This window comes from Leuciscus leuciscus, assembly GCF_965113295.1.
Source record: "Leuciscus leuciscus genome assembly, chromosome: 10".
Lineage (NCBI taxonomy): Eukaryota > Metazoa > Chordata > Actinopteri > Cypriniformes > Leuciscidae > Leuciscus > Leuciscus leuciscus.
The window spans coordinates 5,554,803-5,580,906 of record NC_138734.1 but is presented as its reverse complement, the minus strand read 5'-3'; the positions used below and the strand labels follow the sequence as shown (position 1 = coordinate 5,580,906).

Genomic DNA, 26,104 nt, shown 5'->3' with positions numbered 1-26,104 from the left:
TTTAAGCAATCAGAACCCTAAAGTCAGCATGAAATGGAAGTTGCGATAGCTATTTCTTCTCTATTGTGACGTATATTCCAATAAAATGGATAAAAATTAGGGCGGGACTTGATGTTTATCCGTTAGGAATTGGTTGGATCGTTGTGCTTTTCTATTGGTCGAGCTCATGTGAGTGACAGGTTCCCCCGCCCTCGCGCGAGTAAACACCATCAGAGAAGGAGAACATTTTTTGGTTAAAGATTATGAGGACACATGAATTGTGATGATGTGTATAGATAAATCATCGTCGATAATAAGTACTGCAATATTCAATAAAAAAACAAGAATGGTCTATTTTGATTTAACGCTATTTAAAAGAGGACTGAAGCCGCCAGATTTGTGGATTATACACTGCCCTCTGGTGTAGTTGAAGTTAAATGCCAATGCCAGACAAAAGAAGATTTTTAAACTCGAATGAACTGTATTTTTTTCCAACATTAGTAAAAGAGGCAGAACTTTTTAGCGTTAATAACATACTACCAATACAAATACGCTAAATTAATTGTGCATTTTGTATTATAGCTTGTGAATAACAATTTTAGAGCGAAAACCAACAAGTGTCTAAAGGCCAAAATAAAAGGCATTCACTTCGGCGTCAGCGTGATTAATAATGGTAACAATGGTCAGTGTAATAATCGTTTAATCATCTCACATCCCGTATAACTTATGTTAGCTAGAACAAACGCGACTTTACATTAAATTTTCATTGTGAATGGATGAAAAAAAAAAAAAAACGAAATAATGAGCAACACCCACCCACTGCTCTCAGATTAAATAAGATGAGCCATAACACTCATATAGTGTGTCATATATTATATAGATGTGTGAACCATTGTGTAATTTACATTATTCCCAATGTTTTAAGTTTGCATTTCTTTAAAATAATTCAAACTTTCCAGTTTCTCGGTGAAATCAACCGGGCTGGACATATGATAGTCAAATATACCAATATATTTGACCTTGGAGACTTTGTTACCAAGTGCTGGGATAAAAAAAAGCTTATATAAATGATCTCTTATTGTGCATTCATCAGAGAAAACTCACCGCCATCTTCAGCTCCTTCTTGCGCTCCTCCTCCACAGACGATCACATCTTTTCCAAAGGGATTCTGACAAGTCCCGCCCTTGATTCATCACTCTTTGCTGTGGTTGGTAAGGCTCTGTGAACGACATCTTTACGGTCCAATCGCAAACTACACATAACTCATATTAACCAATCGTAAACAAGGAGGCGTGGTTTGCTAAATACTGGTGGCAGAAAATAACGGACAGAACACTGTCCACGAGAAATGTCCATTTATGGAAATGCAGCCAATTTTAAAAATAGACATAAAAATATGCTTGGAACAAGTTGTGTTGACAAATAAAGTAGGCTACCTGACTTTCTGTACAAAACTAAAATTAAAAAAGCTGTTGAAATTTAATAGAATGGAGGAGAATGGATCGTGCAAGCACATGAATACTTCAATAGAGTTTAAATATATGATTATAATTACCTTGTCAAAATATGAAATGGCATCACATTTGTGAGTTATGAAGGCACAAAGTTGCTATCAGAATAATGAAAATACCATGCACATTTTACATAGCAAATGGGACCACAATGGTTTTTATTCTAATATGTAGAGGAAAAAAAACAAAAAGATGGTGTACTTATGATTTGACTTATTTCATGGCATTCATGTTAAACCTGTCATAAACCATTTGAAATCTCTCATGCCTTTATAAATGCATTGTTCATTGCATTATCCAAATCATTTTCCAGACCAGCAGTATCCATAATAATTTTCAGCATCAGACAAAATAATTGCATACATGTTCTTGCAAAGGCCATAAGCTAATACAAAAATGATGCAACATTAATCAGATGATGATTAACGTCAAATGACTAGAAAATAAGAGTTGCATTGTGTCAAGAGGTATACTTGTTTTTATGTTTAAAAACCAATTTACAACTTAAAACATTCCTCTCAAAGAAAAAGAAAGATCTTAAATGTAAAATGAACTGAAAAAAAAAAAAACCTTTAAAAAAAAAATGTCTGCAGATTAACAGCCAATAAAGTGTGCGCATTTTTGAAAACACAAAAAGTTATAAAAGTTAAAACAAGCTCACACATCCCTCATTATTGCTCTCTATATAACGATGAACATGTCAGATAATGAATCATCTACATGGGCACTCTGTGGCATTTTCACTTCCAGATTTAAGAGCTAATAATAATAAAAAAGAAAACATCATCACAATTTCTAACCCAATAAGCCCTGGAGAAAAAAACTCAAGTGTGATGTGCAGTTAAAACAGCCCAGTGCTGCTGGCCAACAGTGCTGACATAACATGGCATCCAATTATATATATATATTTTAAAATAAAGACTACTTCAGATGTACAGGACAGCACACAGCAATTATGAAATCACTTTAGAAAGAGAAAACAGCTATGAACAATATTTTAAATCAATGATAAAACGATTCTACCCGAGACACTACAGGTTCAATACATGTTAAAATGATTGATCAACAGGAAGGCATTTCTGTTAAGAGGTATTGCATGCCATTTAAAAGACATTTTGTGCAAAACATATGCAAAATGTATTTATAATGCTATTATTATTAGTGAAAAAATATGTTCTTTAACTCCCACCTCTTGTTTAGTGCACTTTTATGAGTGCAAAAGTAGCTCATGGCAAGATGATCAGGGGAGGAGGTATTTTAGAGCCCAAAAATGGAGCATAGATCTAATGCAGTACATGCCCTGAATACCATACTTCAAATGCCATCAGCAGTGTGTGGCACAGCACTCAACAGCGCCACCTGCAGTGTGAAGGCCACAGCACAGACACAGCCCGGACTAGCAGACCACTTTACGGTTGGTCCTGTGGTTAATGTCAGTGCTGTACTGAGAGTCCCAGTCTCTCTCAAACACTTCCTGTAACTGCTCCTGGACAGTAGGAGCTGTGGACTGAGCTGAAGTCTGGTTCACCACTAATGCAGAACCAGCTGTGTTCACAAAGTAGTCACCTGACCAGTTAGAGGTACCTGGAAAGTATGGAGACAGAGTATCAGTATAGCAACAAGAAAATATTCGGTCCCAATTTATATTGAATATCTTTAACTACTATGTACCAACATTTAAATTAATCATTTGATACAATGCACTTGTTGTGAACATAAATGTATTTATTTTTTTCATTGTATTTATATTTAAAAATACCTGCATGTAATTACAGCTGTAATTATTTCTGTAATTACATCTAAAATTAGGGATGCACAATATATCAGCCACCATATCGGTATCATATATCAGCCGATATATGTTCATTATTAATGTTATCAATGTATCGTTATCGGCCTGATAAGAAAATTTGGCCGATATATTAAAGCCGTTAAATAATGGATTATTTCCTTTAGCTGAGTCACTTCATATGCGCACTGTTCGCCAAGATGGTTTTGAATTGCATGAAATATGATTGGAATCACTTTAAAAAAAGGAAAATATAGTTAAGTGCAACATGTGCAGCGCAAGTCTAATGGTGAAAGTCTAAAGTTTAATGGTGAGACTTTTGTTTTTGTAATCAGGCTTTCAAAAATTATTTAAAAAATTGGATTTAGATTTAATCTGCCAATATATCGGTTATCGGCTTTTAAATATAAAAATGATCGTATCGGCCAAAATATCGCTGCCTCCCTATCTAAAATAACCCACCCTTAGACCTAACTATCCCACCAAACCTGCCCTAGCCGTACCCGTTTCTCTCCTCTATAGCAGTAAAAGCGTTTTGCAATACAACGTGAACACAATAAGTACATTGTACCTACAACTTGTAAAAGTTGCAAGTAGGCTACATAGTAGTTGCAAAGTAACAGATCATACAGGAAAATGAATTAAGATATTTAGAATCTAAAAATGTAAAAACAAAAAAATAAGTAAAATATTAATCATACCTATATAAGCAACCTTATCTGTGACCATGTACTTGTTATGGTTGACTCTGGCAAAGGGAATTTTTTTCTGTCGAGGGTCAGATGGCACAGTAAAGATTTTCTGTGAGGGGGAAAAATAGGTTGTATTAGCTTACTGCAGTCATACACAACTGTTTTTCAAGAATTAAGGGGGGGTTCACACTACACAGGGGTTCACATTACACCTTTAGCTCCATTCATAAGCATGCGAATGCAGGAGACCGGAAACACAAGCTCAAGCAAAGAAGTTCTGCATTTCACTGCGTTCCAAAGTTCATGTATGGTGCGATCAATAGAAGATTACCTTTCAGCTGAATGAGAAGAATGCAAACTTTAAATATGCAGGATTGCAGCGATAAAGTAAAGTGGAGTAGATTTCATATATTTGTGTCTGTAGAAGTTATGTGTACTCAAAGTCTAGTGTGACCAAGGCTTTATTCAGAAAGGATGCATGTAAGAGATCAAAAGAGACAGTGAGGACTTTCACATTGTTATAAAAAAATATTGTAAATGCTGTTCTTCTGAACTTCATATAAAAAAAAAAAAAAAAAATGCAAATCAGCATATTAGAATGATTTCTGAAGGATCATGTGACACTGAAGACTGGAGTAATGATGCTGAAAATTCAGCTTTGATCACAGGAATAAATTGCATTTTACAATAAAAATATTTTACTGTATTTTTGATCAAATAAGTGCAGCTTTGGTGAAATAAAAAAATAAAAACATTACAAAATCTTACTGACCCCAAACATTTGAACAGTAGTGTGTATGCAACGTGAATAAATGCAATGCAACACAAGGTATGGGCGTAACATTCAGACCACGCAGTCTGTCAAACACTTAAAGAGCAGTCCTGACGGCACTCACCACTTGGACGTCCAGCTTGTTCTTGTCCTGTAATGAAGCGAGCGAGCGGAGGAAAGGGAACATGATTGGGTTGGTGCTTTCCCAACAACTGATCAGCAGACGCACACGAACCCTGCGCTCGTAAGCCACGCGCCGCAGCTCGTCATCAATATCAGTCCAGTACCTGCGGGAAAATCAGCCAGAGCAGGGTTACATTTCATGGCCGTTTACTTTGAAAGTTAGGGACATTTAACAGTCATACAACTCCATGCAGACTGAGACCATTGCACTGCTTAAATTACTCAATTACTGAGTCCTTAAAGCTTCACTCTGACTGGGAGAACTGAGATGCGAAACATAGAGAAAGCGTTGTTGCAGGAGGGTTATTATCATCATTCACTAAAACTAAAGCGAAAACCCTAAGAAAACTATTTTCATTACTTGAAATATAATAAACATTAACTGAGATGGAAAGAAAGTAAACAGCAAGTGGTCAAGGCAACATTTCTCATTTTCATTTAGTTTAAGTCAGTGCTATTTTAGTGTCATTGAGATGATTTTTTTGAATTAGATAATTTTTTCCATTTTAATTTTAATTCCAGTCTAAGCTTTTTGCTTAGTTTTTTGATAAATTTTGTTGACTTTTTGTGTACTTTTAAATATATACATGTCTATAATTTTATTTCTGTTTTATTATTTTAGTACATGAAGTTGATGTACTAAATGAAATGAGGTTAATGAAAATGGGAAACTGGCTGAAATAAAATAAGTATAATTTTTTATTGCATTTTATTTAAGTTTTTTTTTTTTTTCAAGTAAAGAAAATGTCTCTTTATGGTTTTAGTTTCAGTTATAATAATAACCCTAGTTTTAAGTAGAAGTACTACAATAAATAAACTAGCAAATAAACTAAAACAAAAAAAACTATATATGTATATTTAAACAAACAACAACAAACACTAATACAAATGCGAAAAACACACCAAAATGACTAAAACTTCACCTAAAATTCAAAATGAAAACTGAAAAAATCTATAAAAAATATTAACAAAATCTATATTGGTATATCAATGATACTGGAATAACCCTGTTGCAGTTTGTGTGTTTTTTAGATGCAAGAAACCTTTTTGGACTAGGGAGGAAGATTTGAGTTCCTTCACGAAAAGAATTACTGATTCAAAAAGCGTATGATATGCACATTTCAAAATGAAGATAGGTGCTTTTAGGCGGGTTGGTTATGAAACATGCGCAAAGAGGAAGTGGAGAATATTTAATAGACCTCTTGTGGCTGGAGAACTCCATAGTGGGAAGATAGTTCATCACAGCGATGTAGACAAACTGCTGGGCATCAGCGATCACACTGAGGACAGACTGCAGGTCTGAAGTCCGGCCCTCAGCGCACAATGAAGGAGGAGAGCTCTGTGTGACAGAGAACAACAGACGGTCCTTTAACTTCCTCTATCTTGACTCAAAAATGGCAAAGCAAACTGCAACCAGCAGAACACCAGAACGAGGAACAATACAAGCCACAAAAATTCCAATGACAGTGTTACATTCATATTTGACTTTGCTTTATTCCCTTTCATGGCAGAGCTGATTTTTTTTCAGTTTGACGGTTCTCTCTTACTGATAGATAGACACTGGCATCGGTCCCATTGAGTGTGAGCTGCATCGGTGTGTCCTTATTGTACTGGGTGGAGAATTTGCTGGGCCAGTGTGCAGGAACGGTCTTGGTCTGATTCAGGTACCAATAAGCCTCGAAGATCTTCCCAAGGTCCTCAGCAAGACAGCTGCAGTCATACACAACTGCACCCAGCTCCTTCACCTGAGCAGGGTGAACATATACAATATATACAACATATAAGATCACGCAGATGTGAAGTATCAGTGCCATTTCTGTAAATTCTCTGAAGTCTTATGGCTTAACATGGCTTTCCTCCTGTATTAAAATGTTTAATGTTTTTAAAGACATCTTATGCTCACCAAGGCCACATTGATTTAATCAAAAATACAGTAAAAACAGTAATATTGTGAAATATTATTACAATTTTAAAATAGCTGTTTTCTATTTCTAATATTATAAAATGTGATTTATTCCTGTGATGCAAAACTTAATTTTTAGCATAATTTTTCCAGTCTTCAGTGTCACATGATCCTTCAGAAATCAATTTTAATATGCTTATTTGCTGCTCAAGAAACACTTCTTCATATAAATACTGAAAACAGTTTTGCTGCTTAACGTTTCTGTGTATTTTTCTTTACAACATTTTGGATTCTTTGATGAATAGAAAGTTCAAAAGAACAACATTTGTTTGAAATATAAATATTTGGTAACATTATAAATGTTTTTACTATCACTTTTGATCAATTTAATGCATCCTTGCCTAATAAAAATGTACATTTTACTGATCCCAAAGTTTTGAACAGTTGTGTAACTTTATGTAAATGTATCTATTACAATACTGTGTACGGGTGGGCGATATGACCAAAATCTTATACCATGATATGAGTAATTTTATTTGACGATAACGACCATGTTATATGTTTGGCAACAGTTCTTTTAACCACAATTGATGGAGTGTGTAGCTTTTAATTTCTTAAACCACCATGTAGGAAGACACATCATGGCTATATTCCAGGATGACAATGTCAAGATTCATCAGGCTCAAATTGTGAAAGAACGGTTGGGAGAATGAAGAATCATTTTCACACATGAATTGGTTCCTCTCAGTCCAGATCTTAAATACATTGAAAGTCTTTGTGATGTGATGGAGAGGTGCATAAATCTTTGGTCAAGATCTAACATAACATGCTAGAAACATAATCATTTAGCATTTGCCTATTTAAATGCAAACAGCGACTTTTTTTGGCAATGTATATCACAATATAGTTATTTTTACTTTAAATAATGAGGTTATGATATAAAAAATGTTTTATACCATTAAAATTTCATAATTCTCGTCACCATTTTCAATATGAGTATATCGTCCACTCCTATTACTGTGTACGGGGCATGTATGAGTAGGCATACATTCCCAAACACTGATCTCAAACCATGTTGCATTTAAAGGTTATATGAAAAACTGACCAAAAATATGACTAACCTGTGTTAGTGACCTCCAGTCCATATTTGCACTCCCTATGTAAACATGCTTTTTATCCACGATCCAGAACTTAGTGTGCAGAACACCTGTCGTCAGCTCTCGCATATTCACCAACCGCACATCAGCTCCTGTGGAAAACAAGACATTTATACAACATTATCTTCTAATGTTTACACCTCTGCGCTGATATATTTGATGTTATTTTTGCGTGGCTGTTGAATACCTCAATGTTACGCTGACTTACCGGAAGCGATCAGGAAATTAACGTCATCCAGAGGTTTTGTCTCTGCCGGTTTATCGACTGCTATTCGGACAGACACTTTCCCAGAGAGCTGCCCCAATTCCTGCAGAATCTGCTCACCCTAAGACCAACACATCACTTGGGTAAAGACCGTGTCACACCAAGCCAACATAAAAGAACTAGCGGCGATGAAAGCTGAGTGTTTTATCGCCTCATGTCGGCTCATCTCGGGTGAAAAGCTGAGCTGTGCTTGAACACACCAAAAGGATTGTGTCAACTAGCACGTGTGTTCTGCGTGTAAGGAAATAACTGTCTATATCAGCAGGTATCAATAGCCGTGTTTCCATTACCCTACAAATTGTGCAAAGTGAAATTGAAAATACGCCCAATAGAAACACGTCAATTTCGCAAAAACTCCCATTTCTCGCAAAAAAGTTTTTACTCTCACATGAGGTGGTTTTTCAGGCAATTCGAAAAAGAAATATTTTGCAAAACTGCAATGGAAACAGTTTTTGCGCATTTACAGGTCACCTGACGTAGATGACGCGGTGTGTTTGGACAGAATACGAGACAGAGTTCTTGATTAAATTCATAAAAGACAAAAGAATTACAGGAATGATGGATTCTAAACCTCAAAGAAATGCCACAATCAAGACCTCAAAGCAGATATGAGGGAGAAACAGCCAGAAACACCAGCCGCTCCAAGTATAAGGGTCTTTCCTTACCATTAATGATTGGATAACACACATACGTCTCCTTTGATTAATAATAATGGCCAGTGCGGTGGCTGAGATACATAAACCTACTAACGTCCGTTGCTATGATTTTTGGAATGACTTATCGCGAGAGGAAAAAATGTAGTTTTAGTCGTATAACATCGGTTAAGGAACCGTATGTAAGAAATGTATTTCAATTAATCATAAAATGGCCTGATATGTCACTACACATTAAGAAATCATGTTCATTTCAAATACTTATATCACTGACAACAGTAGTCCGGCCAGGATATTGTCATTTAAAAGTGAAGTTGCAGCCCTCAACTGATGTTGATGTTGTCATGTTGTGTTTTGGCCTGATGCTCCACCCTCCACCTATCTACCAATCACGAAGTCAGTAGTGTTTCGGCATCCGGGTTGCCAGCTCTGCTCTAGTTACCACAGCTGCAGCTACAAACGTGTCGGATAAAAAACGTCTAACGTTACGAAACCTAAAAGACCTCGTTATGAATCCGAAATACGTCGTGACAAAGTCCGAAAAAAAACGTACTGTGTAGGACTCGTCACTTGCCATTGGAAGCTCCTTGTAGCAGCCGACGCTCCTGCTGGATCCTGCAGCCTATCTGGCAACCTCGAGTCAGGGGGGAGGGGGAGGGGATACACCGCTCTACAGTAATTTGAAAGTGATTGCAGTACCAGTTTTGGCCACAATCTTACATACGGTTCCTTTAATGGAAACGCCGTAATTTCGCAATAGTTTTTTGTCGACATTTAGATAAAAAATCCCAAGAGTTTTGCGCAAATCTGTAATGGAAACACCTATTATATATTCATCATAACCATCAGTAACCGAAACTAGGACTACACATACAAACCTTAAACAAAGCAGCGCTTGCTTATGATTTTGAAATTAGAACAGCCTTCCGCTTATGCTATCTTGACTTTTTTGCACGCTTTCATCACTTTTGCTTCTATTCTCGTTCGCTCAGCTGAACAGCCAATCAGAGTTCTGTCTCTCAACGACAGCACAGACGCCACCGGACGCCGATAAAACATCAATCAGCCAAAATTCTCAAGACCTTCGGCTTGGTGTATCAGGGCCTTAAGACGTCACTAACAAAGCCTATTATTCAGGGAGAATTCAGTAAACTTTACATCCAAACCTGATTAGCTGTGGCATCGTGTGTGTGTGTGTCTTTATTGGTGAGAGTCCAGTAGAAGGAGGCGATGTCCAGACTGGTCTGAGCGCCAGATATAAGGTTGAGCCAGGCCTCATATACAGACTGGTGAGTGGTAGAGGAGTTAAACACTAGGCCCTCAGGAATACTCTCCACTAAAACAATCCTGTAGATGACACATATCAACTATAGTTGGAAACAAAGCCACAAATGCAGATTTCATTGAAGGTGCAGATGTGAAACCCTGTGCTACGGTTTACCACATATACCAATGGACCACTAAAACCCTCCAAATAAAACACATGTTTGGCACAGAATAATAAACGACCCAAATAAAGGTCATTGGTGGGCGTCTACCTGCAGGGATCAGCACAGGTTTCTCTGATTAGAAGATGCTTCTGCTGTTCAGATGACTTTGAGGAGGAGGATGTCGCCATCGGAACAAGCAGGGATTGGAGTGACAGGAGTATCAACAAGACTGTGGTTAAACAGGTGAGGATGATCAGACACCTGTAATACTAAACACAGAGATGGAATATGTTCAAAACGCCTGGGCAACTGGCCATTACTAACAAAACAAACAGAACCCCTCATGGTTCATTTATGATGACCATTTGTACATTATTCTGCTGATTAAACAGATTTTTACCAAATAAATGGACATGTAATTTTAACTGAAATTATTTTATCAAAACAATGGAGTGAAACATGAGGTACAATGTAATTAACAGTAGTTCTACACAGTACATGTATATCAGTACCAAATCTATTATTGGCTAATATTAGAGATAGGACATATATCAGCTGACACTGGCTATTTTGCCTGAAGTAGTAACAATACAATTATGCACATCTTTTAGATATTTTTTTATGTGTAAATTTCTCTCTTTCACTATAATTTGTATAATATGCTAAATTACTACAGCAAACATCTACATTTCTGTAAGAGAATTGATCATGCATTTGGGCCAGATTGCTGCCATCTGGTGAAAGTTCTAGATTGTAAGCTTAGAAAATACACATTTGGATATTTGTTTAAACATTATCCAACTATTATTCATCAAACTTTGCCGTACATTATTTTTACATCATTTTTAATATTTTTATATAATATTTCACATTTTGCAGTAATGCTTACAGTCACAGACTCCCATTCATTTCTCTCTCTGTCTGTGTAAGTGTGAGAATATTTTTCACTCTGGATGCTTTATAGTCTTACTCTTTTATTTCTGTGTGTGTTTGTTCAACATTTTTATATTAATTTTATTCAACACATTTAAAAATTAAAAATAAAAGCTCTGAATTAGGGTCTTTCCCATTCATTTTAACGGGCAATTTTGACCACAAACACCCAAACTGTGACTTTTTTGATCATTCAGATTGTACATCTAAAAAAAGCCACCAAGTATAACTTATAATGATAACTATAATGACTATGTGAACTATATTAGAGTCCACAGCAGCGGACAATATCGTTCTGTTTATTATAAGCGCGTGCTGCAGTTTATGCCGTCTGTTGCTTTAAATGCTCGAGCTCTTAAAAGCAGGACGGATTCTGATTACACATTTGAGCTTCAGCAAGAACCAATGAGGGTCATTCTCGTGCGTCAAGCGACCCATTAGGATAGGTTGATTTGTTTGTTACCTTTTGTGAGCCATGATGTGCTTCTCCTCTGCATAGCTCCACATCAACCATCTGGAGCGTAACGTGAAAACAAAGGAATTGTAGTTAAGTTAGTACATTCATTTGTAAATTACAACCAATAGATAATGCATAAACAATAAGTGAATTTAAGGAGTGTGGAAGAATCACAATCAATTTTAAAGCATTTGAATGAAGACATAAATAATCATGGAATGTATAATCTACCTTTTCGTACGGTATATCCGACTTCATTGCGTCCAGGAGGTTCACCAGCACTTTAGGAGGAAATACAAATCCTAAAAAATACGAGATGAGTCAGTCTTGCTCTGGGGAATCTGTGTTCACGTGAGCATGTAGACTGGGTTGTGTACGTGTTTGTGCACGTCTTTGTATGCCACCATTCACTCCTGTTCCGAGCATTTCTATAGACACAGGCCTTTTGCCAATTCATTATACAGAAAGAGCCAGAAGTCAGCATTAGTGGCTACACTGAACAGCCAGATGACTGACCCATGAGCAGTCTTGATGAGCTTGGCAAATCTTTCACACGAAACTGGCATTCTGGGATATCATCTGACTTAAAAGTGGAAGTGTTTTTGAAGATGTAGAGAAAATGAAGAAATGTAGATGCTGTGCAGGTTATGAGAGTCATGAGCACAGGGTCATGTGACTGAGGTTCCTGATAGTAACGTGATCTAGATGTGGGGTTTTCTGCTGTAGTTTGAGTAATCGTGTTTACAGGAGGAAATGTAAGAAAAAATGTCTGCCGTTTCATATAGTGTACACATTACTTTTGAACTGCTTTATCAAGTCTAATTAATTTTCACTTTCCATTTTAATGGTTAACCCTATAAAACCTACTGAACACAATCATTTTGAAGGTCCCCAACATGATCAAAAACCTGTTTTACACCATTTTCTACACGCCTTCAGTCTTCTGATTGAGACGTGTTTTTTTTAGCAAGTAAAAGGACTTTTAGAGTAATTGTAAAACTGTCCTCCAGGTCGTGGTTCACGTGTCTTTTTGCTGTGAAAACTTTAATGGTAACATGTTTACTAGTTAACTAATGAAACCTTATTGTAAAGTGATACCACTTGATTTTTTATAAAACAAATTGTTATAATTTTAGTATTGTTATTACAATTTTACAAAACATTTACTAGACTGCAGCAACTTAGGTTTAGTTGATTATCAATACATAACTTTTTAGAAATGTTTTAAAATGTAATTATGAAATAGGCCTATGACACAACGTTTTTGATGAAGAATGTTTATGTTTCTCTCGATCATCATTACATTACACTGCATTATATGTTTTCCTCCCTATTTACTAACTAACTAACTATTTAAATATCATCATACTGAGACATATTTTCGGGAGATGTAGTGTAAACTAATATTTATAATGCATTTTATGCATGTAGTCTGCAATACTGATTTACATTATAAGCTATCAGAATTGCATCTTACTTTTTGAACATATAATTAAACATCATCTGCACTAAATTGCTATTTTTTTACTCGTCTAGAAAATGCCGCCTAGATAGGAACCTCATAGGGTTTGAGCCACAGCCATGCACTATATGTAGTTTTTAGTATCCACAAGTGTATTCTTCTACATTTAGTAAAGAACACATTAGCAGATGTTGCATGTATAACATCTGTCAACACAGCTGAACTTGAATAATAGTAAAGACAAGGGAAAGGAAATGAAGGACATACCTGTGATCTAACAGCTCACAAAGCAAACCATTCCGTCTGAGGCGCAGCGGTATCTCAGCTATCAATGAGCTCGATTTACAGAGGAAAACAAGAGCTCTCTGTTCAAAACAACGAGGAGTAATCGGCGTAAACAATGAGTATACTTCACTGTTTGCAGAGTACACTAGTCAGCAGCCCTACTCGAGCTCCTGGCGAGTTCACTGTCAATGTCACGTGATCACATTTTAAGTAACCTATGGGGGAACGCCATGAGAGTGACGTAGGAGAATAAATTAACCTCAGTGTAATCACGATTTATTTATGTTGATGAAAACGACATTCTTATTGTTATTTCGCGTATTATTATATAATTATTTGCTCTCTGGGCATTGTGTTAATTTAATTTGGAATATGAACCACATGGTTTTATGTAGATAAAAGCTAAACTGAGCTATGTTGCTATAGGTAGCATACTATTACTTTTTTTCAGTAGGCCTCGTATAATCCCAATATATTTTTTGACATTTAAGAAGAATATCCTTAGTTTGTACGTTTCCTGAAAAAAACAAACACCTGTTTAATTTGTTTATTATTCGTTATTTTATTATTCGCGTTTGTACGTCTTTAATTGGCGAGTAGTTCAAGTTACAAACAATACATTGACTGTGAACAAAATTGTAGCCTATGCCAGATAATGAACGACACTATATTTTATCGTTAATGCTAATATGTTTTTAAATTACATGTATTTGTTTTAGGAACTCCCTTCGACTTCTGGAGCATGAAAAACATCCGAGAAACAGGTGAAGTCTGTTTCTTATGTTATATAAATGTTTTCTCCAGCAGAGGGAGATGTAGGACTATATTCCAATGCAAGACTAACGCAGTGTCAGGCTGATAACTGAATTTAGTTTATGATGCCAAAAAATACAAAAATAAATAAATAAATAAATAAATACATTGTGGTGAGAGAAGCAGACACGAGAGCAAATGTTTAATTCAGTATTTATGCTAATCTCCGAAGGCAGCTCCTTTAAATAATACTTCATCATTATAAAAGTGGCAGACAAAACCATTCACATGGTGGTTTATAAAATGACACTCCAGAAACCTCATTTACAGAGATTAATCAAATACTTCTACTTTTGATAATGCTCAGTTTGAACGATTCAGGACTGAATTAAATGTCAATCAAGGCTAGCCCATAGTAAATTCATATTTCTCAATATTTTTAAGGCACAAAGCTTGAACCATATAGTTGGAAAATGTCAACATAAAAGTATCAATTCATAAAATGAACAAACACGTGTGTATGAAGAGTTTCCCTGTCTATCAGTAGAGTGTTTTAGAGTGGCTCAGACCGGTATATCTGCCCTTGGGCTGTACGGCAGTTATGGGAGAGTCAGGAACCTGTCGCCAGTCCAGGATGCAGTCAGGTGTCTATCCTTAAAATAGAAAAAAGAAAGGGGACCTTACCGTTACTACACGAACATTTTTTTTTTTTTTTTTTTTTTTTGACATTAACGGATGAGTTTCAATTTTCTTTTTTATTGTCTGACATTAACGGATGAGTTTCAAATTTCTTTTTTTTTTGTCTGACATCAACAGATGAGTTTAGCATTTAGACTGCCCCTCTTCTTTTTCTGTCAGCTTTTAGTAATAACTTATGAACAGAGTAACCCTCATAAAGATACAATGAATTGACACATCTGTTCAGTCGTTTAACAAAAGACAATGTTGTGTTTTGTCAAAATAATTAATCTAAATTCATGTTTCTAAAATAAAAATAAATAATAAAAAAGCACAATATAGTGTATCATAATTATGACCAACCATCAACAACAAGAACATATTGCTACATTTTTATGACCCACATCCTCCTGCAATTATAGCATGCATGTCATGGACATATATAATCCTGTGCAAATTTTCCAGGAACTCTAAAAAACTTTTTTTTTTTTTTCATTGACGTCATTTTCGGAATATGGTAATATTACAATATATGGATTACATTACAAATAGTCTGTCATTTTTAAATTTCTTTTTAAATAATGAAAGAAAGCAATTGGTCAAGGCTCCTTATAAATGATTTTCCTGTAGGAATGTAATAGGTTGTTGCACTGCTAGTACAGTTAACCACCTGTGACATGCCGTGTCAGTAGTGTGTGTGTATTAAAACAGGTTACTTCATTAGTATATTTACCTGTAAGAAGACACTTTAACAAGACCTGAAAGCCAAGTCACAAATGATACAAACACCTATGATCAATTGTCTGCATTTTGAGCGCAAAAGTAGACATTTGATTGGTTTCTATGAAAATGTGAGCTGAAGAGATTGATGACTGCTTTTATGAAAGTATACACGTCATCATGCCTGTGTTCTCCTCTATTCTCAGGTTTTGCTCCCCTGTACACATCATAAACCCAGGTTAGTTATTTCCCACCTGCCCATTTGTTTTTACCTGTTCTGAAACGAAACCTGTGTTGTAAACCTGCCTCTTATAATCCCACAAAACTTATGCAATTTCCTGCCAGATGAAAGGACACTTTAAAAACACACTTTATTGGCAAATATAGTCCCCCTCCACCCTGCCATTGGAAATCTCCTTCAAACAGCCTGTGCGCGTGTGGAGAGAGAATGAAAACAGGACAGTATTTGCTCTCTGGGTCTGTATCTCTGATAAATGTCACCTGTATTTTCTCGACAGGGATTCATCCACAATAGAGCCTTGAATGTGTGTGGTAGGGTGAAATGAGCGCGAAACACACACACACACACACACACACACACACACACACACACACACACACACACACACACACACACACACACACACACACACACACACACACACACACACACACACACACACACACACACACACACACACACACACACACACACACACACACACACACACACACACACACACACACACACACACACACACACACACAGTGTGGTGTAAATGTTGACTGAGAGTGATTGTAGGATGTTTTGTCATATGTGTGAGCTTCGGGAAAACTCTTTAACTTTTGCCTGTTTGACTTCAGGCTTTTTTTCTTTTTTTTTTTCTTTTTTTCTGCCAGGATCAAGAAAAAGAGAGAAACCTACATGACCACCCAAACACGGAAGTAACCAGGACACACCTGGAGTCATAAACTGTGGCAAAGGGCCAAGCCTTTGGATCATATGCAGATAGAGAGGCAATACCTGAAGCACAATTCCTGGTAAATCAACAATAGTACAAAAAAGAAAGGAGTTATAAATGCAATAGTGGAAGAAAGAATGATGTGGATGTGTGTACTACGGTTTACTCCCCCATCTGAAATAGTTTACTATAGAATATAAATTGTTTGGACGGTGATTAAGGCTTTTATGTTCTCTTATGTGACCGTTTCTGATACAGTGCCAATACATGGTGCACGGCTATCATACTTTCTCACAACAATAGTTTATGAATATATGATTTTATATCATATACATCATCTTTTGATATGTGTAGTGAAAACCAGCCCACATTTGTTCTGAAATACTCTAAACGTGGCTATGAAATAACCTGCACATCAGGTTGTCGCGTTGGCCACCTGCATCATCCCTGACCAGGATGCGGTTAGTAATCCTGAGGCTCGGAGCCGACCATTGTCAAAGTCACAGAGCGTGGAAAGATCGCAGACACAAGCTGTACACACCCGCTGCATTTATATTACACAGCCTCTGGCAGACCTCGCCCTTCCCAATACAGATTCATCCCGGCTTATCTTTACAGCGCGGTTCTCACGGTCCGCTTCAACCAGATCTTGATTAGGAGAATTAATAATTCTGATACTGAATGATCTGATGCTTAAGGTGAATTACAACACTATATTTTTTATTCTTTGATAACCTATTATAGGTTGTGTCCCTTGTAGTTTTTCCTCAATGCACTTTACATCAACCTTAGTTATACTGAATTGAATTATAATGAAATAAACTGAATTGAATTAAAACTGAATAGAACCTAAAGACAGCTATGATAACTTATTACTCTTTAATGTTCCTCTCAATGCACTATACCAGGGATTCACAAACAAGATTTGGTAACATTATTGATTAGGCGACACATATTCACTATTAACTAGGAGTTTTCCCCTCAATAAACTATTACTGCTTATTGATTATAAGTAAGGCAGTTGTTGTGGTTGTGTTTAGGTATGGGGAAGGGATGTAGAATATGGTCATGCAGAATAAGGCATTAATATGTGCTTTATAAGTACTATTAAACAGCCAATATGCAAGTAAAATGCATGCCAATAAGCAACTATTTAATAGGGAAGATGTGTTCCCTAATCTAAAATGTTACACAATATTTTATCTTAATATTTCAATAATTAAAAAAACACATTTGCATGTTCACAGTTTTCTTATGTCGTAAGGCTCACAACTTTAAAGTCTTAAGTCAACTGAAAAACTTTACAAATAAACCTATATTATTATTATGGAACTTAATTATAATAAATTGAATTAAACTGAATTAAATTGACACTTGCAACTTTAAAACCTAAAGTCAGCTAACCTGGTAACATTTAACATACAATAATTAGTCAATGCATTAACTAGCAATGAGGAATACATTTGTTACAGTATTTATACATTTTTGTTAGTAATGTTTGTACAAATACAACTGTTCATTGTGAGTTCATGTTAGCGCAGGTCCAATAAATTAATTAACATGAACTAAGATTAATAAATGCTTTAGAATCATTTTTCATTATTAGTTCATGTTAACTAATGAAACCTTATTGTAAAGTGTTACCAATTGAACTGACCAACTTTACCAATTGAAAGCGAACAACTCAAGTAAACTATGATAATGAACTATACACAAACCTAAAGGTGACGGGTCAGACTAAGAGCGGTTCAAAAAACTCTTATGATGCCAACAAAATTGAGGACCGTGACGTCGCCCGGTATGGCGCAGCCGGGGCCCCACCCTGGAGCCAGGCCCGGGGTTGGGGCTCGTATGCGAGCGCCTGGTGGTCGGGCCTCCCCCCATGGGGTCCGGCCGGGCTCAGCCCGAAGGAGCGACGTGGGGCCACCCTCCCGTGGACCCACCACCTGCAGGAGGGACCGTAAGGGGCCGGTGCAAAGTGGATCGGGCGGCAGTCGAAGGCGGGGGCCTAGACAACCCGATCCCTGGACGCGGAATCTAGCTCTAGGGACATGGAACGTCACCTCTCTGGCGGGGAAGGAGCCTGAGATTGTGCGTGAGGTTCAGAGATTCCGACTAGAGATAGTTGGGATCACCTCTACGCACAGCTTGGGCTCTGGAACCACACTCCTCGAGAGAGGATGGACTCTTCACCACTCTGGAGTTGCCCATGGTGAGAGGCGGCGGGCTGGTGTGGGTTTGCTTATAGCCCCCCAGCTCAGCCGCCATGTGTTGGAGTTCACCCCGGTGAACGAGAGGGTCGCTTCCCTGCGCCTTCGGGTCGGGGATAGGTCTCTCACTGTTGTTTGTGCCTACGGGCCAAACGGCAGTGCAGAGTACCCGGCCTTCTTGGAGTCTCTGGGAGGGGTGCTGGAAAGTGCTCCGACTGGGGACTCCGTCGTTCTACTGGGGGACTTCAACGCCCACGTGGGCAGCGACAGTGACACCTGGAGGGGCGTGATTGGGAGGAACGGCCCCCCTGATCTGAACCCGAGTGGTGTTCTGTTATTGGACTTCTGTGCTAGTTACAGCTTGTCCATAACAAACACCATGTTCAAGCATAAGGGTGTCCATCAGTGCACATGGCACCAGGACACCCTAGGCCGGAAGTCAATGATCGACTTTGTGGTTGTTTCATCTGACCTCCGGCCGTATGTCTTGGACACTCGGGTGAAGAGAGGGGCGGAGCTGTCAACTGATCACCACCTGGTGGTGAGTTGGATCCGATGGCGGGGGAAGAAGCTGGACAGACTCGGCAGACCCAAACGTACTGTGAGGGTCTGTTGGGAACGTTTGGCCGAATCCCCTGTCAGAGAGATCTTCAACTCCCACCTCCGACAGAGCTTCGACCAGATCCCGAGGGAGTCTGGAGATATTGAGTCCGAGTGGACCATGTTCTCCACCTCCATTGCCAACGCGGCCACTCGGAGCTGTGGCCGTAAGGTCTCCGGTGCCTGTCGAGGTGGCAATCCCCGAACCCGGTGGTGGACACCGGAAGTAAGGGATGCCGTCAAGCTGAAGAAGGAGTCCTATCGGTCCTGGCTGGCTTGTGGGACTCCTGAGGCAGCTGATGGGTACCGACGGGCCAAGCGGACTGCAGCCCGGGTGGTTGGGGAGGCAAAAACTCGGGCCTGGGAGGAGTTCGGTGAGGCCATGGAGAAGGACTATCGGTCGGCCTCGAAGAGATTCTGGCAAACCGTCCGGCGCCTCAGGAGGGGGAAGCAGTGCCCTACCAATGCTGTTTACAGTGGAGGTGGGCAGCTGTTGACCTCGACTGGGGATATCACCGGACGGTGGAAGGAATACTTCGAGGATCTCCTCAATCCCGCCGTCACGTCTTCCATTGAGGAAGCAGAGGCTGAGGACTTGGAGGCGGACTCGTCCATCACCCAAGCTGAAGTCACCGAGGTAGTCAAGAAACTCCTCGGTGGCAAGGCACCGGGGGTGGATGAGATCCGCCCTGAGTACCTCAAGTCTCTGGATGTTGTGGGGCTGTCTTGGCTGACACGCCTCTGCAGCATCGCGTGGCGGTCGGGGACAGTGCCTTTGGACTGGCAGACCGGGGTGGTGGTCCCTCTTTTTAAGAAGGGGGACCGGAGGGTGTGCTCCAACTATAGGGGGATCACACTTCTCAGCCTCCCCGGGAAAGTCTATTCCAGGGTACTGGAGAGGAGAATCCGGCCGATAGTAGAACCTCGGATTCAGGAGGAACAGTGTGGTTTTCGTCCTGGTCGTGGAACACTGGACCAGCTCTATACCCTCTACAGGGTGCTGGAGGGTTCATGGGAGTTTGCCCAACCAATCCACATGTGCTTTGTGGATTTGGAGAAGGCATTCGACTGTGTCCCTCGCGGCATCTTGTGGAGGGTGCTCTGGGAGTATGGGGTTCGGGGCCCTTTGCTAAGGGCTACCCGGTCCCTGTACGACCGGAGCAGGAGCTTGGTTCGCATTGCCGGCAATAAGTCAGACTTGTTCCCGGTGCATGTTGGACTCCGGCAGGGCTGCCCTTTGTCGCCGGTTCTGTTCATAACTTTTATGGACAGAATTTCTAGGCGCAGCCAGGGGCCGGAGGGGGTCAGGTTTGGGGACCACACAATTTCATCTCTGCTCTTTGCGGATGATGTTGTCGTGTTGGCCCCATCAGACCAGGACCTTCAGCATGCACTGGGACGGTTTGCAGCCGAGTGTGAAGCGGCTGGGATGAGAATCAGCACCTCCAAATCCGAGGCCATGGTTCTCAGTCGGAAAAGGGTGGTTTGCCCGCTTCAGGTTGGTGGAGAGTTCCTGCCTCAAGTGGAGGAGTTCAAGTATCTTGGGGTCTTGTTCACGAGTGAGGGAAGGATGGAACGGGAGATTGACAGACGGATCGGTGCAGCTTCTGCAGTAATGCGGTCGCTGTACCGGTCTGTCGTGGTGAAGAAAGAGCTGAGCCGTAAGGCGAAGCTCTCGATTTACCGGTCAATCTACGTTCCTACTCTCACCTATGGTCATGAGCTGTGGGTTATGACCGAAAGGACAAGATCCCGGATACAGGCGGCCGAAATGAGCTTTCTCCGCAGGGTGGCTGGGCGATCCCTTAGAGATAGGGTGAGAAGCTCAGTCACTCGGGAGGAGCTCAGAGTAGAGCCGCTGCTCCTCCACATCGAGAGGGGCCAGCTGAGGTGGCTCGGGCATCTTTTCCGGATGCCTCCTGGACGCCTTCCCGGGAAGGTGTTCCGGGCATGTCCCACCGGGAAGAGACCCCGGGGAAGACCTAGGACACGCTGGAGGGACTATGTCTCCCGGCTGGCCTGGGAACGCCTCGGGGTCCCCCCGGAAGAGCTGGAGGAAGTGTCTAGGGAGAGGGAAGTCTGGGCATCCCTGCTTAGACTGCTGCCCCCGCGACCCGGCCCCGGATAAGCGGAAGAAGATGGATGGATGGATGGACAAACCTAAATGATATTTAAAGGGGCAGTAAGCGATTTCTAAGAAATGCTGTTGAAAGGGGATTAGACCGAGCACCAAAACACACTTGAACCAGCATTAGGGGGAAGGCTCTCCTAACTGTTTTTGCTTTGTATGTGCAGGCGACCCCAGTATGAGTGGGTGAAAGAAACCGAGGGAGCAAGACAGCAAGAGAGAGAAACAGGTTCTGAAACGTTTGTTCACCTGGGTGAAGGCTGGAAGATCAAGGTGGGTCATAGTGTGGAGGAGGGTATGCCGGGGTGTAGGAGGATTGGTTAATGGAGGTTTGAAGGTGCAGAGTGGCATAAGTAACTCATTACCCCGCCTGGTCGAACAATGTGCGGGAAGGGGTGGACCGGTAGGGACCAGGTTATTGATCCAATCTTCAGTGTGTGGCCCACTCACACTCCATGACAGAGTGATAAGCCATGATTGAGCAACAGAGCTGTGCAGACTTAGAAACCCTGTAGAGTCAAATTAAAATTAAGGTTGAATGCTAAATACACACTTTTTAAAGTCAGATTTCAAAGGTGAAATGTGCCATCACATGCATTATCAAACACATCTAGAGTTCTCGTTGTGCCAAATACATGATATAGCAACAACTTTGTGTGGATTTAGGATTAATGCTTGCTATGAAATTAGCCTTAGAAAGACATTTTATTTAAAAAATGCTCAAAATGTCAGAGCAATAGCCTTGATCTGAGCTCGAGTCTGGCTCATGGTCCTTTCCTGACCCCATTCTCTCCAGTCAATCCCTGCCATTCATTGAATTATCTTTGATTTTGCCGTGTTACATTTATATACACCTTTGGTCAGTGTTGGTAGACATATATAAACAAAATATATATATAAATACATTTTTAGACAAATGTTTATTTATTTAAAAGACCTATATTCACTGTTGGACAAAGTTGGGAGACAAAAAATAAATAAAAATAAATAAATAATCAAATAAATGTGCCTATTTATTTATTTAAATAACAAAAATGACAAGTGATTTTGCTGTGATGCATGTTCATTGTTGGACAATGTTAGTAGACAAGTAAAAATTTACAAAGTCATTCATTCATTCATAAATTATTCATTTAAAATGCAAGTGAAAGTGTGTTTAAAGAGAGTTTATTTCTTTGTTTAAGTCCACAGGGCCAAAAGTGCCTTTAGTTGAGACACCCTTTAATGAATGTTTTATGTTCTTAATTATTTTGTTATGCTGTAACCATTTCATAAAAGGTGCTCGAGGTACAGTAACTATAGACTAAATATAATAGCTCAGTGTTTTGCAGGCGCTCCGCTGCACATCGGGCTTAATGTTTTTCCGCTTAGCCCTCTTATCTACCTGATTGCTAAAAGGTGATGCAAAATTTTTTCATTGTTAAAATACTTCTCTAATCTCATAGCCAACGGTTCTATAGTGTAAAAGGCACGTAGGAGTGGGCTGGATACCGTTATATGCTGATGAATCAAGGCTGGTCTCTTAGTAACGCCAGGTCGTTGATATCTGTTCTCCAATCCTCCCTCTGTTGTGCGGTTGTTCTCTCTTCTCTCTTCCCCCTCTCCCCGGTCATGTCTAGTCTTATCAGCTGCTGTCCTTGGCCCCCACACCTGTAACAGAGGGCCACAACTCAGCACAGGCTACTCATTAACCAGTATTTCCTCCTGCACAACAGACACAGCTGAGTTTGGACACCGCACACTCACACCAGGCCATCGGTCTGGGCCTCAGCCATGCACAGGTCATGGGTTTTGGCTCGTGGTCCACCAAAACAACACAATCTCATGACAACATTTTTACGTTTCGGTGGATTTGTGGATAAATCGTATTTGTATGATCTCATTCGTGCGGTTTCTGCTTACGCTCCACTGACGGACATGTTTGGGGTGGACCTTCATGCTTACTTTTCCCCCTAAAAATAGTATAGCTACACACAATTCACACATAAAGCTTAGAATATTGCAGTATATTTACAAGAAAATACTTTTTCAGTCATTTTACTTCAACATTTTTAATTGCCGATTCTTGTAATTATTAGTGAAAATTGTTTTAAAGTGAATCCCACAAATATGTTTTAGTTTTTGTATGCATCACATCATCTGAATTTATACGAAATCGAATTTATACGAAATTTTACGAAAAAATTACGTTTTCTCATGAGATAAGGTTGCCAAAAGCAAACCCAAAGGTCTGAAATTGTTCGTGATTGCAAAAATGCATCAACTTAAAACTGGTTGCATGTAATAATAAATTAGGCTGAGCATATTGTGTATACCTTATGCATTAATTAATGTTTAACTAATGCTAGCTCATAGTTAGAGTGTTTCATTTAGTTGATTAAGCTCACAATGAACCAGGAAGTATGACCACATTAGCCCTGTTCTGTCAACACTGCATTGGCTCCCTATTAAACATCGTATAAATTGTAAAATATTGCTGATTACTTACAAAGCATTAAATGGTTTAGCTCCGCAGTACTTGAGCGAGCTCTTAACGCATTATAGTCCTTCACGTCTATTGCGATCTCAAAATTCTGGCCAGTTGATAATACCCAGAATATCAAAATCGACTGCTGGCGGTAGATCCTTCTCCTATTTAGGAACAAAACTTTGGAACAGTCTTCCTAACATTGTCCGGGAAGCAGACACACTCTGTCAGTTCAAAGCTAGACTAAAAACACATCTCTTTGACCTAGCATACACATAACACATTATAGACTTCTATAATTCCATATTAGGCTGCATAGATTAGGCTAGCCAGAACCGGGAACACCTCCCATAAATCCTGATGTACTCGTTACATCATAAGAAGAATGGCGTCTACGCTAATATTAGTCTCTCTGTTTATACCGAGGTTTACCGCAGTCCGCCGGATCCAGGCCGTATCCAGATCCGATGAAGGACCAGCGCCTGGACGCGACGACAACGCAGTCCTGAAGTGTCAACTAGTCTCTCCTCTTCCGCCGGATCCAGGCCGTATCCAGATCCGATGAAGGACCTGCGCCTGGACCCGATGACAACGCAGTCCTGAAGTGTCAACTAGTCTCTCCTCTTCCGCTGGATCCAGGCCGTATCCAGATCCGATGAAGGACCTGCGCCTGGACCCGATGACAACGCAGTCCTGAAGTGTCAACAAGACTCTCCGTTTACTGAAGTGAGGTGGACCCCGGCCGTATCCAGATCAGATGGTGGATCATCCCTGTGAAGGCCTCATCGACACGACCAATCTGACTTCTGACCTGTAATGCTGGCTGGATCATAATCATACACTGTTCGCTCGTTGGCCAGAGGAGAACTGGCCCCCGACTGAGCCTGGGTTCTCCCAAGGTTTTTTTTCTCCATTCTGTGTCCTGATGGAGTTTTGGTTCCTTGCCACTGTTGCCTTGGCTTTTGGCTTGCTTAGTTGGGGACATTTAATATTCAACAATATTATTGATCTGCCTTATTTAGGGTGGACGATGATGCAATTTTCTTCTAGAAACAAACTTTGTTGTATTATTTTCATGTTATCAATGTGAAGCTGCTTTGATACAATCTGTATTGTAAAAAGCGCTATATAAATAAAGGTGACTTGACTTGACAATCTCACTCCTGCTTCTAAATGATTTACACTTTTATTTGCCAATGACATGCACCAGCTTTACAGGTGATCCCGACCAGGATGAAAGCATGGGAATATTTCAGTGAATTTACATTTTTGAATTGCACTTTATTTTACAGTATGTGCACTCATGTATACTTACAGTGTAATTACCTAAGAAAGTACTGGGTAATATAAGGTATGGATTAAGGTTAGGTTTAGGGTTCAGGGTTAGTACCTAGTTATTACCCGGTTATTGCAATTACTATAATAAGTACGTAGTATGTACATGGGGAACAGGACTGTAAAATAAAGTGCTACCCATTTTTCTTTGGCCACTGTAAATGGAGTCTGCCATTCACTACTGTACCTGAAGCTGTGCTGTGCTTTTTACAAGGCGTTTTCATTTCGGTGAACGAGGCGAATGCTGTGATCTGTTAACACGAGTGAATGTGAATCTGACATGCTGAGGGCAGTGATTGACAAGTAGTTTGACCAATAGTGTGCAGGCATTGACCATAATCAACCAATACAGTGCTGCAGTGTACCAACAAAAATGTGTTGGTAAAAATACACCAACCCTGAAGTTAGCATCATCCTGTTTCCCTCAAAAGAAACCCATGGGATTATTAAAATTAAGCTCTGTGACTAACACATTTTTTTGGTATCTAACACGTTTTGTTGATCATCTTCACAAATGAACACAACTCTGAATTTTGAAGCCTAAATACAACTGGCAGAATTAAAAAGCTAAACGTAAATGAAGTACACCATGGTTGTATGACTTCAGCGTCACCACATTAAGCTTCAGTCAACTCTTTCAGTCTTTATTTAACAACATTTTTGAGTGAAAGTTTGAGTTAGAATAGTTTGCAAGAGCGTGATTATAAACACAATGAGGCTGTGAAAGTTTACCTGTTGGCGTGATGATGTTAAAACATGAAAATATCTTGAGCTTGCATT

The 26,104-nt window shown here is 39.6% G+C and overlaps 1 protein-coding gene and 2 long non-coding RNA genes across 4 annotated transcripts in view; 2 read left to right on the top strand and 1 right to left on the bottom strand.

Annotated features, from left to right (window-relative positions):
- The window catches only part of LOC309507863, a 469,488-nt gene that overhangs the window by 16,260 nt on the left and 427,124 nt on the right, over positions 1-26,104 (top strand). The window lies entirely within an intron of this gene.
- On the bottom strand, positions 1,618-13,628 carry pld3 (phospholipase D family member 3). The gene is made up of 12 exons (XM_082182229.1): positions 13,454-13,628; positions 11,956-12,026; positions 11,731-11,781; positions 10,443-10,603; positions 10,071-10,251; positions 8,195-8,312; positions 7,951-8,078; positions 6,474-6,671; positions 6,126-6,265; positions 4,868-5,030; positions 3,981-4,080; positions 1,618-3,074 (listed from the first exon to the last, which is right to left on the bottom strand). Exons 2-12 carry the CDS (start codon positions 11,980-11,982, stop codon positions 2,887-2,889), a joined length of 1,455 nt encoding a protein of 484 aa, XP_082038355.1. The 5' UTR covers positions 11,983-12,026; positions 13,454-13,628; the 3' UTR covers positions 1,618-2,886.
- LOC309507867 lies at positions 13,761-25,149 on the top strand. 2 transcript variants are annotated; one of them, XR_014209261.1, is made up of 4 exons: positions 13,761-14,235; positions 15,829-15,860; positions 16,523-16,663; positions 21,690-25,149. It is a non-coding gene; the product is annotated as an uncharacterized lncRNA (long non-coding RNA). The 2 variants fall into 2 exon arrangements; XR_014209262.1 differs by having other exon boundaries at positions 15,829-16,099.

Bases quoted from the DNA above. Each gene is read 5' to 3' on its own strand.
- pld3 (XM_082182229.1), bottom strand. From the start codon at position 11,982: ATGAAGTCGGATATACCGTACGAAAAG. The intron at 8,079-8,194 runs GTAAGTCAGCGT...TGTTTTCCACAG, and splicing joins TAATTTCCTGATCGCTTCCG to GAGCTGATGTGCGGTTGGTG. The intron at 6,672-7,950 runs GTTAGTCATATT...CACCCTGCTCAG, and splicing joins ACTGGAGGTCACTAACACAG to GTGAAGGAGCTGGGTGCAGT.